Genomic DNA, 17288 nt, shown 5'->3' on the forward strand with positions numbered 1-17288 from the left:
AGGGGTATTGTATGGGAATTCTACACATGTGCATAACTGTTATGTAAGTTCACAACCTCCATAATAAAAATATATTTTAAAAAATAACAGGGTGGATTGAGGGAAAATACACCAAATGTAGGATAGGGACAATAGCAGTAATATTTTGATAATGCTCTTGCATAGTTGGTAACAAATTTTTCACAACAATGCATGGTGTTGGTGGAGGGGTGATATATGGGACCCCTGTATGTTAAGCATGTTCATTTTGTAAGTTCATAACTTTCGCTATATACTCATTGTTCATATGTGTTCATGTATGAATAATTCAATTAAAAATATTAAAAAATAAATTGAGGCAAGATAACTAGGATTTTGATTTTAAAACAGACACATATCTAAATGACCATTCCCACCAAAAATGGAAAGCAAGATAGGAAAAAGTTGTTATTAGGGATTAAAGCATTAGAGTATAGAAAGAAATGGTACTTTTCAGTAAAATATACCAAAAAACTACCTTGTGATAGTACACTCAAACCTGTATTTACTTAATAAAAACAGAGTTAAAAGTATTTCCTTAGATCAACCCAAACACCATGAGTGTCAGGTATGTGGATAGTGAGGTTAACAATATCTTGCAAACAGGAGACATAAAAGTCAATTCTAGGTTTACTGATTCCATGATGAACAGTATCTACTGTGTTGGATTCTGAAGAGAAAACATTTATAGAGATAATATGTAACTTCATCACCATTCCCAAGGTTTTCTCTTTTATAACTAGACTACCGATTTAATGTTTGGAAGGTATAGCCAGTGCCAAGTTTTTTTCTTTAAATATTATGTTTGATATTCAAGTAGAAGTAGTTTTATGTCAAATCTACTCTTAAGAGGAAATAACCTCTAGAAAGATGACACACTATAATTACTGATCAGTTTCTCTGTGAGAAAAAGAATGATTTTGTTTTTTTCTGAAACATGCAAATAAATGTACAATCTACACCATAAATAAATCATAAAATTGGATGTTTTTCAAATTGAAAACTTTAATCAAAAATTCACACAGTTTTTAATGGATTTGCTAGCTCAAAAAATGTCAAACCTATTGTATCAAACATGAAAACTTCTGTATTTCTATGCTAAAAACATAGTCAGGTAATTAAGAACACTCATGGTATTCTATACTATTATAGAAAAAATAAACATTGGATGTATTTGCTGGTACTCTCAAAACTATTCAGAAGTTTATAAATAGATCTATGACTGAAAATCATACTTTCAGGATTAAAGGACATTAACGAGTTGCTGGTGGGAAAGTTAGCAGGAGCAGACAGCTCTTATTCTAGAACATGGGATGGAATTTCTAGACTTGATTTCACTTCCACAAGGTTAGGAATCAAACTGGGGAGTTGAGAGAGGGTGAAGAGAAAGAGAGGAGGTAGAAGGGCAGAATGTATAAAATCCCAAATTTAAATAAATGACACAGGAACCTACAATTGAGCATCAGTGTTATCTAGCGCTATGTGTACAACTTACTCATATATTAGCATAACCTTTCAAAGAAGACCTCTGGGCCCCTTTGCAGTGACTCTAGCAAATTTAATGTGTTATCTAGCCATAGCATATACGATATGCTTAAAAATCTGGAACATATTGACATTTAAATCCTCTACATCTTTGTCTGTGGAAGGTAACAGAGCTCCACCTAGTTTATAGCTTGAATGATCGAACTATTTAAATTAATGAACTATAGTTAGCAAAAGTCAAATTTTAATCCTTGTACCAAACATTTCTGGTGAGGCTACATACCACTTTAACTTATATTATACAGTGTACTCTATTCTGTGAAAATTTCAATTTATTTAATCTTTAACTTGCACTTCAGCATAGAAAAAGCAAATACTGAGGCCAAATGGGACAGAAATCTTAAAGGGAGATCAGTTAGGCATATAAGTTAACCTAACATCTGATTTTATTCTGGTTATCTGCCTCAAATTCAACAAATTGATTTATATAAACTATTTTCTCTAATGAAAAAAAAGGAGAATAATTTCTGTTTGATATGTTTTTCAATGAAATTATGATATTCAAATGAATAAAGAACATGAAAGAAAACTTAGATAGGGTCTATATGAATTCTGAAATAGGTATTAATGCCAAAAAGATATATAATTAAAATGTAATTCTCTCTATTCAATCTTTTCAGTAAAAACTCTAATTATGCTAATTTAAGACAAATAATTCATTGAAATTAAAGTACTACATTTTTAGGAAATGTAATGGATTCCTCTATCTTTTTTAAATTTCTAACACTCTTTGGCTTCATTTTCTTGGTTCATAAAGTTCTTTGCAATAATTATTAATTCTTTTCAAATGATAAATACTATGCCTTGTATTTTTAAAAAAGTATTATCTTGACAGTGAAATGTACTTAGAGGTGGTAAACAGAATCATTCCAACTTAAACACACAGAATTTTTTAAAAGTGTTTTTCATCCTAACATATGGAAGAACATTAAGATACCAAATGCAAAGCTTAGGATTTGTGTTTATGCATTTATTTTCCCGCTGGAAATGTTAATTGATATTCCTTAATGGAAATATACAGATTTTCAATTTATCCTCACCGGGAATTATTTGGAAACAAGTCATAGTTGATATGTCAGTTTCAGCACTTCCTTGACATATCAAACCCTGGAAGAACACATCATCATTAGTATTTCAGAACTCAGCTTAGAAAGTCTAAAATTAACATTAATTTAAAGGATTTTTGTACTTAAATTTAAAACAATCTCACTCATATGCTCTTAAAGCAGCCCCTAAATTTAGACAGTTGAAATTGTGCATATTTAAAAACATTTAGATGTACATTTTTCATGATGAAAGGGGGGAAACCAGAGGGAGTTAGCACTATAATATCAATGACTGGCAGTCATGGTCATGTTCATTGTCTGGACCTCGTTAGACTAGGAAAAATGGAAGACTTCCAAGGCTTCATAGTACGTACTGGTTTAGAGGGATTATGAATACAACATGACACTATCAATTTTGAACAACCAAAACACCTAAATGATTCCCAGAAAGCAAAACATGTCCACTATACTATTTATAGCTGCTTATCTCAAAGTCTTAAGAAATGTTTAAGACCCTGACTTTGCAGTGATTAAATTGTTATAGACTACTGTTTGAAAGGAGAGCTATAAAAAATCCTAATGAAGAGAGAAGATAAGACAGAATCCAATCCAAGTTAAAAGCAAAGCAAAACAAAACATATGTTCTTTTGAGGAAGAATACATGGTTGGAATAGTTTGAGAACCTATATAACCACTGTCAAGTTACTGCAAACTAAAAATTAGAATCAATGAATTATACCCAAGAAATAATTGAATAATTATATAAGACATGATAAACTTTATCATAAGAGCACAATCACAAATTAATGAAACAATATTAGTATAGGAGTTAAGAAAAGTGACATGAAACAATTATTTGCAGCATCCCTTTTCTTGATTTAATTTAGCAACTTTCAGCAGTCCTGTTCAGTATGTTGGTAATAGCTTTTAACTTTTAAAAATCTATTACATATATATATAAATGAACAATATATTCCTTAAATTTTTTGAATAAAGTATTTAAAATAATACCAATTGAGTCAAATTTATTTTTGAACGTTGCTTTAATTATATTTACCTATTTGCCAAATCTTCCTTGATGATACAAACTATATAAAAACCCCTATCTACAAAATAAGAATTTTATACTATAGTATACACTTTATTCTTTTAAATAACGATGCCTATATGTTTTATTTCAAATGATTTCAGATAACTGAGGCAGGGACTTTGAAGAAAAAAATTCATTCAATTCACTTTACATATTAAAAAAGTCAGTTTTGATCTATAATGTTGATAAAAAAGAAATAGAATGGGAAGCAGACTTGGCTCAAATGGATAAGGTGTCTGCCTACCACATAGGAGGTCCCGGGTTCAAACCCCAGGCCTCCTTGACCCGTGTGGAGCTGGCCCATGCACAGTGCTGCTGATGCGCGCAAGGAATGCCATGCCACGCAGAAGTGTCCCTCGGGTAGGGAAGCCACACTCGCAAGGAGTGCACCCCGTAAAGAGAGCCACCCAGCACAAAAGAAAGAGCAGCCTGACTAAGAATGGCGCCGCACACATGGAGAGCTGACACAGGATGAGGCAACAAAAAGAAACACAAATTCCTGGTGCCGCTGATAAGGATACAAGTGGTCACAGAAGAAGATGCACCGAATGGACACAGAAGAGCAGAAAACTGGGGGGGGGGGAATAAAAAATAAATCTTTAAAAAAAAAAGTCTATCATTGTAAAAATAAATAAATAATAGAAGAAAAATAGTACTTGAAAAATCATGAAAGAAACAAAAATAAAATCCTAATTAAATATACTTTGATGGTATATATTCATTCTCATACAGATATATTTATACATAGTAAACTTTATGGACTCTATTTTTCCACTATCTATTGTGTTATAATTTATCAAAACAAAATCCATAATGGGGCTGACATGTTTAAAGTTATGAATATTCATTACCTGAGAATGAAATGCCAGAAAAGGGATAGTGCATCTCTATACCATACAAAGCTTTGAATAAATACAAACCCTGATAAAAAGAAAGCAGCATGCCAGAGATCTCTGAAGACAGCACCAACGCTGTAAGAAGTGCTTGTACCATGGCTCTGAACTGCTCCCTCTTGTGTGTTATCTGTGGTACTAGAACCATCTCCTTCTCTATGTACTTCCAAATGGGCTGCTTTTCTTAATTTCCTTCATCAGAAGAGATTAAGAGTGGAAGGTAACTTTAAAATTGTAATAACTACTTTCTTTGTAAATTCAAAATTTTGGTAAACACAGGAAATTTAATACATAATACAATTCAGGTTTACAAGATAAAATGCAATACAAATATCATGTTGCATATTCAAGACCAATTTCTACAAATGTTAAGGTATTTTTTCCTTGCTCATTCTGATAGGTTGGTGGACATTAGGTTGTAAGGATCCCATTGAACAGCTATTTACAAAAGCATTTCTTCCCTATTTGAGAATCACTTATCTGCAGATGAAGAAAGAAGATAATTTAGATTAGAATTATAATCTAACAAATCAGCAATGCTATTTACCTAAGGTAGGTACTATCTTTTAAACATTTTAAGATGGGTTTAAATACCAAAATCTCAACACTCAGAAACTGCAAATGATGTAATCCATTGGCAAAAATATTCAAAAGAGAAATTGCTCTATAAGATCTTGAAATGGAACTACATTGTGCTGAGTGGCCAGTGAAACTTACTGTGTTTTCTTAATCAAAGGGTAATATTAAACAACTTCAAAGAGCATTTAATAAATAGGGCTTAGTTGAAATTTCTTCTTGACTCTTGTTTTTGTTAGTGTCTTAGACACCCAAGATTTCATAAGTAGTGGGAATTAGTGGCACCTCCAACCAACATATATTCTCCACACAGTTATTAGATGACTAGAAATAGGCTTCAAGGAAAGAACAAAACAATACAAGACCAAAAAAAATCTAAACAAAATAGGCATGTGGTCTCAAAATGACCTTGCAGGAAATAGAAACAAAATCATTTAGCACCTGATTCTGAAGCTTGTTGCTTTACTTTGAAAGTACAACTTTACAAGATAACATTTTATTCTATAAAGGTAAGAATAGTTAAGAACAATTTTGGATTCCAAGTACAGAATTCTACCAAAAGATAATTCTTAGCAGACAGTACCTTCTTCTTTTCCCCCCTGTACTTAGAGGAGGTTTGGGTGTTCTTGTAGAAACAATTTGACAATGCACAGTTCCAAGGAGCAGCATAAGCCATACTGGCCCAATTACTTCTGTCAGAGGTATGCTATGTGGGCTAGAAGTGGAACAGAATAATACAATTGCGGCAACTACAAAAAGGGAAAGAAAATAGGTTTAATTATAGATAGGAGTTATTTCTTCAAAACTTAAAAAAAAAATTCTTACATTGCATCCTGCCACACTATAATTTTCTAAGTTTAAATAAGTTTAAAATATTATCCCAGACAAAATCTTTCAGACTATTGATAATACCAACATAATTACTAAAGTACACACCTCAACACTGTAACCACAATTAGATGCATATAAATTTAAGAGTATTCATGATAAGATCACAAACAATCAAAAGAACAACACTAACCTCAAAAACACTTATTTGTTTTACAAATAAGGAGGCCCTATGGTAAGTGTATAAGGCTACAAGGAGTACAAAGGTTATAACAGAAGTCTAGCTACTCAAAGTAACATAAATTTATTTGGTATAATTTCCAGGGAAAACACATAGCACACATCAGTGTTTACAATTACCACATAAAGGGAAAATCTTGTTTTTGTCTGCTCATTCTGGACATAAACTCTCTTTACCTTCTGGAAGCTGCCTCCCTTATCTGTCTTATCACTCTCATCTTAGCGATGAACATGTAATCTAGGCTTGTCATGGTCTTAATAACTGTGGACAGAATAGTTAATAAAAGCATGGGCATGTAACCTAAGTAGGATCAATCAGAGGGTACTATAGGGATTAAGTAATATAGATGCTTAGAGAAGGCCTTTCTCCTAGATCACAGCTAAAGACTATAGAAACTGAAATTGCCAGGGGCCAGCCACGTCAGCTACCATATAGAAAAAAACTACGTAAATATGTAATCAGCATAAGGAAAGCTGAGTGAATAGCATAAAAAGTGACGACATCATCTGAACCTCTAGTTCCAGTCACGACTGACTCCAAGGCCTAGTACTACCTAATTCTGTTTTGGAACAACTGAAGAATTTGAATACTAGGGGATTTTCATTAAGTATGATAATTGTAATGTGCATATTTTGAAGAGCTGCATGCTAGTATATTTAGGGGTTTAATATTAATATCTTGCTGTATATAATTTACTTCAATAAAGTAGATTAAGTAAATATGCCAAAGTATTATTAACTCCTAAATCAAAGAAATATATAGGTGCTTAGGATGACCACATAATTTATCATTTAAATGAGGACACTTTTTGAGAGTAAAAGAGGAGTTATTAATAAAAGTAACAGCACAACATAAATAACTTGGACAGTCCCAGGCAAACTGGGACATATGGTCACCCTGTTTACAGTGCTATTCTATCCAGTTTCCTGTAGTTTTAAAATTTTTTATGATAAACAGTAAAACAACAACAACAAAAAACCCTTTATGTAAAAGTCAGTTTTTATTTGGTTTCAGCCACCTGCAATTGAAAAAGTCCTGGCTAGTGCACCAAGATTTAAGCTTAAAATACCACTTAATCACCAAATAGATTTTAAGAGCATGATAAAAACAAACCTCCTGAGTAATTAAAAAAAAAAAAAAAGAGGACATCAATAAAACAAAAAACAAAAAGCAGTCATCTTTGTGAATTACTCTAGAATTTAAATCAAATTCTCTAATTCTCTCTTAACAGACTCCAGAGTTTTGAAAAGTATAGGTTTTTTGTTGTCGTTTTTAATATAAACCCTGTGATCTTTATTTTTTTTTAAGATTCATTTTTATTTATTTCTCTCCCCTTCCACCCACCCCAGTTGTCTGTTCTCTGTGTCCATTTGTTGTGTGTTCTTCTGTGTCTGCTTCTATTCTTGTCAGCAGCACTGGGAATCTGTGTCTCTCTTTGTTGCATCATCTTGCTGTGTCAGTTCTCCATGTGTGCAGCTGCCACTCCCGGGCAGGCTGAACTTTCTTTCGCACTGGGCGGCTCTCCTTATGGGGTGCACTCCTTGTGCGTGGGGCTCCCCTATGCGGGGGATACCCCTGCGTGGCACGGCAAGCTCCAAATGGGTCAAGGAGGCCCTGGGTTTGAACCATGGGCCTCCCATGTAGTAGGCAGACGCTCTATCCATTGAGCAAAGTCCGCTTCCCTCTGATCTTTATTAAGTTTCCTATCTTTGAGCCTTGATTTATTCTTCTGTACAATAAAACATTATCTAGGTATTATGGGTTTTAAATGAGGTAAAATGCTTTAAGCAGTTCCTAGCATATAGTAAATTGGTAAATTATAGCTTTTATTGGCTAACATTAATTTGACTATCTTTTAAAGAGGGATGGGGAGGGGGTAGGCTAAGGCTATATAAGAGATTCAAGGTTTCAAGCACAAAGGAGAACTATGTAAAATCGTAAAGAATCTTTTAAAAATTCAGATTTTATACAACCAATGTGCTAGTTATTTAACTGTTCTCTCTTAGTCTTATGACCATCTTTCTCTATATTGCCAGGGCTGGAGCCTGCAAACTATATTTTCCATAGTTTGAATAAAGAAGTTACTAAATTCTGTGGAATTCTGCCAGCAGGAGGCCTTAGAAAAAGGAGAAGGGAAATCCATTTTCTTCCTCTGTCTCTTTCCTCCCTTCTCCTGGTTGGCTTTATAGTGGCCATGTCCCTTTCATGGTCTCAGCCCTTAAGGCAGTGGCTTCTCTTCCATGGTTCTGGTATCAGCCTCTTTTTCCTTCCCCACTCAAGTGAAGGTGCAGAAGATACAAAGTGAAGGAGAAAACATTCACTTGCCTTATATAATGGTAAGTTATACTTTCTGATCATTTATTGAAGTACTATGAACTAAAGCAGGGGTTCTCAACATTTTTTGTTCCACGGATCCTGTTGCCAGTCAGGTGAAAACCATGGACCACTTAGTAAGTCCACACTATACTGTATATTATTTAATAAATATATCTTAATCACATTAACATGTCCTGACAAGAATTTTTTTTTTTTTTTAATTTTCAATTCAAGCTCACAGACCCATTGGTCCTGAAATCTTTCCATGGACCCACTGGGGATCCATGGACCTCTGGTTAAGAACTTCTGAACTAGAGAATGGTGCTAGAGATTTTTCTGCTAGAGATTACTGACATAGCCCAAACACATTAGGATGTTATTTACTGAGCACTGTGATTCCTGGCAAGTTGTTACATACTTGCTAAGCAGAACTCTAGGGGCCTCAGGGATATAAAATATCTAAAGTTAAATTTTTAGGCCTGAAAATCTTAAGATTTAGTGGCAGGTGTTAGACATTGGGTAAAAAAAGACAATTAAGACACAGTCTCTGATCCCTGTCCCACTTTAGTTTAAACTCAGGGGTTTCTTACAAGGGGTCTGTGAGCTTGAATTGAAATTCAAAAAAGCATTATTCTTGTGGGGACGTTTTAGTGTGGGTGTGATATATTTATTAAATAATACACAGTATAGTGTAGACTTAGTAAGGGGTCCGTGGTTTTTACCTGACTGGAGTCTGCGGAACAAAAAAAGTTAAGAATTCCTGGTTTAGAGGAAAAGCGGGACAAATAAAGGAACAAAATACTCTGTGATAAGTGCTACAATATAAAACATATTGGAAATACATATAACTAAATTGGGGGATTATGAAAGGATTCTCAAAGAAGGTGCTGTCTGATGCCCAATCTAAGCCTTAAAGACCAAGTAGCAATTGACCAGGTAAATAAGAGGGAAAACAGTATTGCATGTCCAAAGGCAAATAGGCAAAAAAGCTTACAAGTGTAGAGCACATGAAGACCTCATTTATCCTGGCTAAAGTGGGAGAAAAGGGAGAGAGCTCTGTATTTCCTTGACTGAAAACTTGGATTTTTTTTATCAGGAAGGTAATGATACTAGTGAAGAAATTTAGATCCTAAGTGACTGTTTTGGATTTGTAATTTAAAAAGCAAGCAGGAGGAGTAGATGTGGCTCAAGAAGCTGAGCAGCTGCTTTCCACATAGAAGGTCCCAGGTTTGGTTCCTGGTGCCTCCTAAAAACAAACAAACAAAAAAAAACAACAACAAGCAAACAAATGAAAATACCAACTCAGGGGAGCCAATGTGGCTCAGTGGTTGACTGCTGGCTTTCCATACAAGAGGTCCTGGGTTCAATCTCTGGACCCAGTAATAAAAAAATAAAAAAATAAAAATTGTGGCCCCAACCCATTCAAGATGATGGAGTAAAAGAAACTTCAGTGCTCTGTCCCCCAAAGAAGTTTCGAATGACCAACAAAAAGCAGACATATCTTTCTCAAAAGCACTAGAAAACAGTTAACTTACTGCAGTGCCAAATCAAGAAAAAGGTATCTTGAAAGTGGCAGGATGTTATGATGCCCTTGCTGGTCACTGCCCCATACATTCATTGGTTTAGCACAGAGTCAGCCCATGCTCCAAGTGTGGTTTCTTTGTCCCACTTCTAGAGGGAGCAGAGTAACCCTCATGCACATACTAGAAGCATTTATGTCTTGCTCAATCTGTCTCGAGCCAGACTGAGGACTGATGTTAAGATACTTGATGTGGGCTCACCATCCCAGAATTGGCTCTGCAAGTAGAAGATGGCTCATGGAACTCTCCTTCAGAACACTGTGTCAGAACACAATAATCCAGTCATGCTGCCTGGGGCCAGGGATTTCTGGTGTAGGATATACAATGCAGTGCCCAGGACCATGAGGGAACTGTTTCTCAGGGAAGAGGGGACATCTGGAACCATGTAAATGTATAAATAGGGGAATTCCTAGGGCTACCCACATATGCCCAAGGTAAGACACAAGTGCAGAAAGGATCAGGGAGGCCACTATACTTTGGCCTGAAACTATTCTCTAAACTGATTATATGGATAAACTCTGAAGAAGAGCACTCCACAGGTCAATCAGTAAAGACTGGGAAAGGTGGGTTTTTCCTTTTCCTTTTCCTTTTTTTTTTTTTTGTTAGTTCCTGGCAATCAAAGAAAGTTTTGTCATAATACTAGCTGGATACAAGCTTAAGGAACAGATGTTTAAAAAAGTCTAAATTCTAGCAGTGACACATTAAAATATCAAAATGTTTAGGTTTCAACAAAAGTCACAGAACATCAAAGAAAAGGAAGTAATGGCCAAAGAAAAAGGAGAAGATTAAAGCATTAGAAATGATCAGAGAGGAGGACTAGACCTGGGACATTCAAAGAGAGACTTTAAAAATTGGTCCTACGTATGCCCAAAGAATTTAAGGAAAAGAGACAAAATAACTAAAGGAATTCTAAAACATAACAGATGAACAAAAAGAGAATATCAACAGAGATGAAAATTACGAAAACAAACCAAACATAACTGAAGAACAAAGTAAAAGAAATTAAAAATTTCCCCAAGGGGTTCAACAGCAGATTGGAATTGGCTGAAACAATCAGTGAACATAAAGATTAGACAATTGAAACCAACTAGTCTGGGAATAGAAAGAAGAAACAAAGAAGGAAAGTAAACAGAACCTGAGGAAGCCATGGGACACCATCAAACATACCAATATATGCATTGTGAGAATCCCAGAAGGAGAAGAGAGAGAGAATATTCAAAGAAATAATGGTTGAAAACTCCCCAAATCTAGCATAAGACATGCATAAACGCATCCAAGAAACTCGATGAACTCTAAACAGGATAAACCCAAAGAAACACAAATCATGATATATCATAACCAAATAGATGAATGTCAAAAATAAAAAAAGAATTCTGGGGAAGTGGATGTGGCTCAATTAATTGGGCTCCCATCTACCACACAGGAAGCCCTAGGCTCACTTCCCAGAGCCTCCCTGTGAGGGAAAGCTGGCCTGTGTCCACAGAGAGCTGTTAGCCTGCGTCAGCGGAGAGCTGGCGCAACAAGGGAGACAAGCAGACACAGAAGAACGTACAGAGAATGGACACAGAGAGCAGACAACAAACAAGCGGCAAGGGGATGGAGATAAATAATAAATCTAAAAAGACTATGTGCTGACTTCTCATCAGAAAGCATGGAAACAAGAAGGCAGTAAGATGACATAAAGTGCTGAAAGAAAAAAATTGCCAACCAAAAACTCTGTATCAGGCAAAACTATCTTTCAAAAATGAAGTTCAGATTAATATATTAAAAAATGAGGTTCAGATTAAGATATTCCCAGATAAACAAAAGTTGAAGGAGTTTGTCACATTAGCCTAGCCCTACAAGAGGTGCTTAAGAAAGTTCTGCAGGATAAAAGGGAAGGACAATAGACAACAGAATGAAAGTACATGAAGTAAATGAAGCAATAAAGGTCTCCTATAAGGGTAATAACATGGGATAAATATAAATGTCAGTACCATTGTATTTTTGGTTTGTAACTCAAGTTTTAACTTCCTACAGAATACAAAAGGCAAATGCATAAATATAATGATAAATCAATGGTTTGGGATTCTTAATGTATAAACATGTCATTTGTGACAAGAATTACATAAAGGTGGGGGGACAGAAGGATACAGGAACATAGTTTGTGTATGCTATTGAAATTAAGTTGGTATCAAAGCAAACAAGAGTGTTTTAGGATGTTAAATTTAACTCCCATGGTAACCACAAGGAAAATATCAGAAGATATGTAAGCTCAAAGAGATAGAAATTCAGAGTACAGGTTGTCAGGGGCAGAGGTCAGGGGAATGGGGAGTAAATACATAATGGATATAAGGTTTATATTTGGGGAGAGGAAAAAATTGTAGTTATGGAAGGTGATGAAGGAACCACAACATCTAAATATGAATAACACACTGAATGGTATGATTGGGAGTGACTGAGAGGGGAAAGTTTATGTCAAAAATATGTTAACTCGCAAGATGGAGGTGGAGTAAAGAGCTCCTAGAGTCAGCTCCTGCCACAGGGCAGTTAGCAAACACCCAGAGCTCTCTGGAGCTAGCTGAAGCACCTGTTTGGGGGCTCCAGGAGACTAGAAGAGTATCCTGCACTGTTCTTGGAGGAGTGGAAGGAGGAGACAGCCCATCTGCAGAGAAGACTTGTAAGTAGAGCACTCCACATCACGGAGGTCCGTGCCCATCCTCCACTAGAGGCACAAGCTACCTTGGGAGCTGTTCTGTGGCTGGAATCAAAAGTTCCACTTTCCCAAAACGGGGAAGGAAGCTTGGTTGGGCACCAATTTCCTGAATGACACTGCAATGACAGATAGAGGCCATTGTATATCTTGCCATAACCTACAGAATTGTGTGGGAGAGAGTGTAAACTACAATCCATGCTTAGTGGCAGTGCTCCAAAATGTGTTCATCAATTGCAATGAATGTACCACACTAATGAAAGATGTTGTTAATGGGGGTAAATGTGGGCAGTGTGGGCAGCAGGGCATATGGGAATCCCCTATATTTTTATGTAACATTTATGTAATCTAAATCTTTTTTTAAAAATTAAAAATTAAAAAATAAAATAAAATAACCTTGAAAAAAAAAACATAGTCTGGAATTAAGTGAAGAAGTTAAATGACAAAATTTCTTTTGTTTTCTGGAATAAAGATATGTAAAAGGGAAAAAAAAACAAAGAAGAAAATACATAAGAGCTCTTGGCTATAATCTTCACAAGAAACAATATAAGCAAGAAAAGAGGATGGAGTTGAGAAGACATAGTTCAGATATTTAAAAGACATGTAATTGAAGTAAAAGAAAACACACAGAAAAACTACCTATAAATGGGTATAAAAAACCAAATTTGACTTAATTTGATTGTACCTTTCAAGGGGTGAGGGTGGGATAGAGAATGAGGACATGACTCACATCACTGCACCCCTATTTTAAATCACAGTGAAAGCACAGGAGTTTCTAAAGGCACAGAATATACTGCCTAGAGTTGTATCATGACTTTGTCATTGACTGTATGAGGTTAACTCACTTTTCTAAACTTTATTAGGGGAATGTTCAGTGTTCATAAGTGCTTTTTTTTTAAAAAAAGATTTATTTATTTATTTAATCCCCCCCCCCCCCCCGGCTTCCCCGGTTGTCTGTTCTCTGTGTCTATTTGCTGCGTCTTGTTTCTTTGTCCACTTCTGTTATTGTCAGCGGCACGGGAAGTGTGGGTAGCGCCATTCCTGGGCAGGCTGCACTTTCTTTCACGCTGGGCGGCTCTCCTTACGGGGCGCACTCCTTGTGCGTGGGGCTCCCCTACGCGGGGGACACCCCTGCGTGGCAGGGACTCCTTGCGCGCATCAGCACTGCACATGGGCCAGCTCCACATGGGTGAAGGAGGCCCGCGGTTTGAACCGCGGACCTCCCATGTGGTAGACGGATGCCCTAACCACTGGGCAAAGTCCGTTTCCCTTCATAAGTGCTTTATGATGTTCAACTTTAATTCTGAATTTAAAAATATCACATTTTGAACATGTGTCTAACTTGTGTTCCCTATTAACCTTAGGCAAACCAGTAAGTGAATTTCAAACACAACATAATTGTACAATGCCAGTAAACTTGTTTGCATCCAAATACTAAAAAGCAACAATATTAGAAAAGCATAATGCAATATTATAAATCAGTAGTATTGATTAGTACACTAATAAGCAACTGCAATTTCTGAACATTTTGGAATAATTTTTTTTTCCTTTAGGTAAACTAGAAAGCATTTGGAGCCAACCATACTTAGATTAAGGTCTCAATTCCTCTTGGGAACAAAGCAGGAACAAGAAAATAACTGCTAAAACCTAGGTTAACTATACCTAGAAAACATTTGATTAAAAAAAAAAGTTAGAAGACATGTAAAAAAAAAAATTTAGACCTGTCAGGTAATGGTTTACTCAACAACAAAGGTTTACTAAGACCCATAGAAATGTTAACACATTTAATTTCAAGCATTCTAGGAATCATAAGAAAATAATTCAAAATATAAGAATAGCATCATAAACAAACATGTTCATTTCAACAGTAATTATAATTACAAAGGCAAGCAGCCTAAATGCCCAATATTTGTGTAGGATAGGATATTTCCCAGTAATTTACAATTATAGTTATAAAGATTCCAACCATGAAAAGTGCCTATGTTGTGATGTTAGGCAAAAAAAGAATACAAAATTGTTCATATAGAATAATCTCAACTATGTAAATAATGTTATAAACTAAACTGAAAATACACAAAACGCTAATACTCTCTGTATGGTTGGATTATGGGTCATTTTTTTCTTTAGCTTTGTACATATTTTTCAAATTTTCTAGAGTGAACATATTTCTTAATCAGAAAAAAAAATTTAACAGCAATCACAAAACCTTCATTGTCTACTCCCTTTGAAGTACATGTACTGTGGCTTAGAAAAACAACTTTGCCTAAATAAAGTTTTTATCATATCATTTACTTAAAAGATACTGTCTCTTATTTAGAGTTCTGTTGATAAAACATATTTAACAATCATTCAGGATTACAATTAAATTTTTTTAAATGTAACAACACATTAAAAAGACTGGAAGGATTTCAATCAAATTTAAATAATTGCTTTGTTAGAGTGATGGGATGTGAGTTGATTCTTCTGCAGTCTCCAAATGCTCTATAGTGCTGTTGACTGCTGCTACGACTGCACTAGAATGCTGCAGTTCGGGGAGGCAGCATAACAGAGCTGTTAAGCGTGTGGCTCTGGAGTCAGACCACTAAGAGTTGAGCCTCGGTTCTACCACACTTGGTGGCTATGAGACTGTGGGCCCTTGGGTTTTTCAGGCACCATATCTATAAGCTAGGCATAAATAAATTGTACCTATACTTCACCAGGTTATTCTGAGAATTAAATGAGAATCTGTGAAAAGCACTTAGTACAGTGCCTAGCATGGTGAATTTCAATTTGGAATGAGGAGAGTTTCAGTAAAGCAAAGAAGAAAGAAACCATTTCTGTGGCAGTAAAAATGAACTTGTACAGGTGCTATAAAAAAAGACAGGTGTTTATGTGTAGGGGTGCATTTTGAAGAGGTTTCCTGTTTTTAAAAATTTCTCAATTTTTTTCTTTAGCCATCCATAGAATCAAATTTTCATAAAATCGTATTGTAAAATACCTGTTTTGCCTTCTTAAACATTTCTAATATCAAACCAGTTTTGAGTCTTATTAAATGAAATATCACAATAAACCTGTTTCTTCATACTTAATAGTAGTTAGCATATGTTTAAGACAAAGCCTTAGTAACCCTACAAATATCTCATGAAAGTTAAAAGCAAAATACATTTCCATCACGTAATTATACCTTGAAGAAGATAAAGGACAAGAAGCCAGAAAAAGATGACCTTTGACGTTACTTGTAACCACCATCGGAAAAAAAAAGGAAAAAACACAACTCGAACAATTCCCTTTCTAGTCAGAGAAGTCCAAGGACTTTCAGGTTTTGCTTTAGCAAATGCAGACCCTAAAAAATAAAATAAAATGACAGCGCACATTTAAATTCCTTAGAGAAACAGATTCAACATTTGAAGAATAATACATATGTAATTTTATTCTGTTCTGTGCTATGAGTGAGAAATGTTCAATTTCGTGTTGCACACACTTTTAAAAATATTTTTCATCCTATCATATTAACCCAGGTACTTTGAAAAAAAACTATTTTTAATGGGATGAACAGAAGAATTTCTCCCACATATTTTATAAGTACAGGACAATGTTCAAATGTCAGTTCCAGTTAGGAATTACAAATTATCACTTAAGTTTTCATTCTTTTTCTTTAATTTATGCATATTTTAATACTATTCCTGCCTTCACTTAGATTCGTATTGCTTTTATTTTTACAAAATATATATCTAACCCATTATGAATTGTTTCTTTAAGGTCAAATTCTAATTGCATTAAACATTTATTTATCCAAGACTCACCTCTCACAAGATCAACATCAATGAGGTCAGGTTTCACATGTGCTGTTTTCTTTGGTTTATTCCTTAACCCCTGTAATATATTAAAAGTGGTGTTAGAACTTAATATATATTTTTAAAAATCCAGGATAGTGGAAGAGAATCAACTTCTATAAATGTCAATTTAAAGTAAAATCTGTAAGTAATAGACTAGACAAAAAAATGTAGCATGTCATATATTTGATACAAATGGAACATAGCTATAGTATTGTAATTTTATTACTTCCCCAAAATTTTGAGATGTGTGTAACATGGGAGGCCTGTTTATCGTTAAAATTAAAATTCCAATGCAAAGACTATCCTTATCAAGCAAATTTTGGGTGTATAGCCTGAGACAGTCCAGGAAACTGTATTGGCACAGAAGAACTGCTAGGGCAGGCTGGGAGAGCACTGGGCCCTCAAAGTGAGTGTTGCTGCAGAAAGAAGTAGATCATATTGCTGAGGACCAGAAAGGAATGCAGACATTTCAACAGATGCCAGCACAAAGGGATGGTATCAGCTGTGACCCAGAGAAGACAATGCACATCTCTGGGGTACCAGTAAGCTCACATGCTAACATACTGACCAGACAACTTTCTCTAAACTACAATACTTCCTAAGCACTTCAGAACTTAGATGTCATGTTCTGGAGGGGATGGAGAGGCA

General features: G+C 35.2%; 1 protein-coding gene across 4 annotated transcripts in view; it reads right to left on the reverse strand.

Moving 5' to 3' along the window:
• PHTF2 (putative homeodomain transcription factor 2) overlaps nt 1-17288 on the reverse strand; it is a 170225-nt gene that overhangs the window by 57716 nt on the left and 95221 nt on the right. For 2 of the 4 annotated variants that reach the window (XM_058297947.2, XM_058297949.2), the window contains exons 4-7: nt 16608-16677; nt 15989-16147; nt 5752-5917; nt 4620-4784 (exon numbers count right to left, since the gene is read on the reverse strand). In XM_058297947.2, the coding sequence (XP_058153930.1) occupies nt 4620-4784; nt 5752-5917; nt 15989-16147; nt 16608-16677 (560 nt within the window). The remainder of the gene's footprint in view (nt 1-4619; nt 4785-5751; nt 5918-15988; nt 16148-16607; nt 16678-17288) is intronic. The other 2 variants (XM_058297950.2, XM_058297948.2) reach the window with 1 other exon arrangement.

This window comes from Dasypus novemcinctus, chromosome 5 (genome assembly GCF_030445035.2).
Source record: "Dasypus novemcinctus isolate mDasNov1 chromosome 5, mDasNov1.1.hap2, whole genome shotgun sequence".
Classification (NCBI taxonomy): domain Eukaryota; kingdom Metazoa; phylum Chordata; class Mammalia; order Cingulata; family Dasypodidae; genus Dasypus; species Dasypus novemcinctus.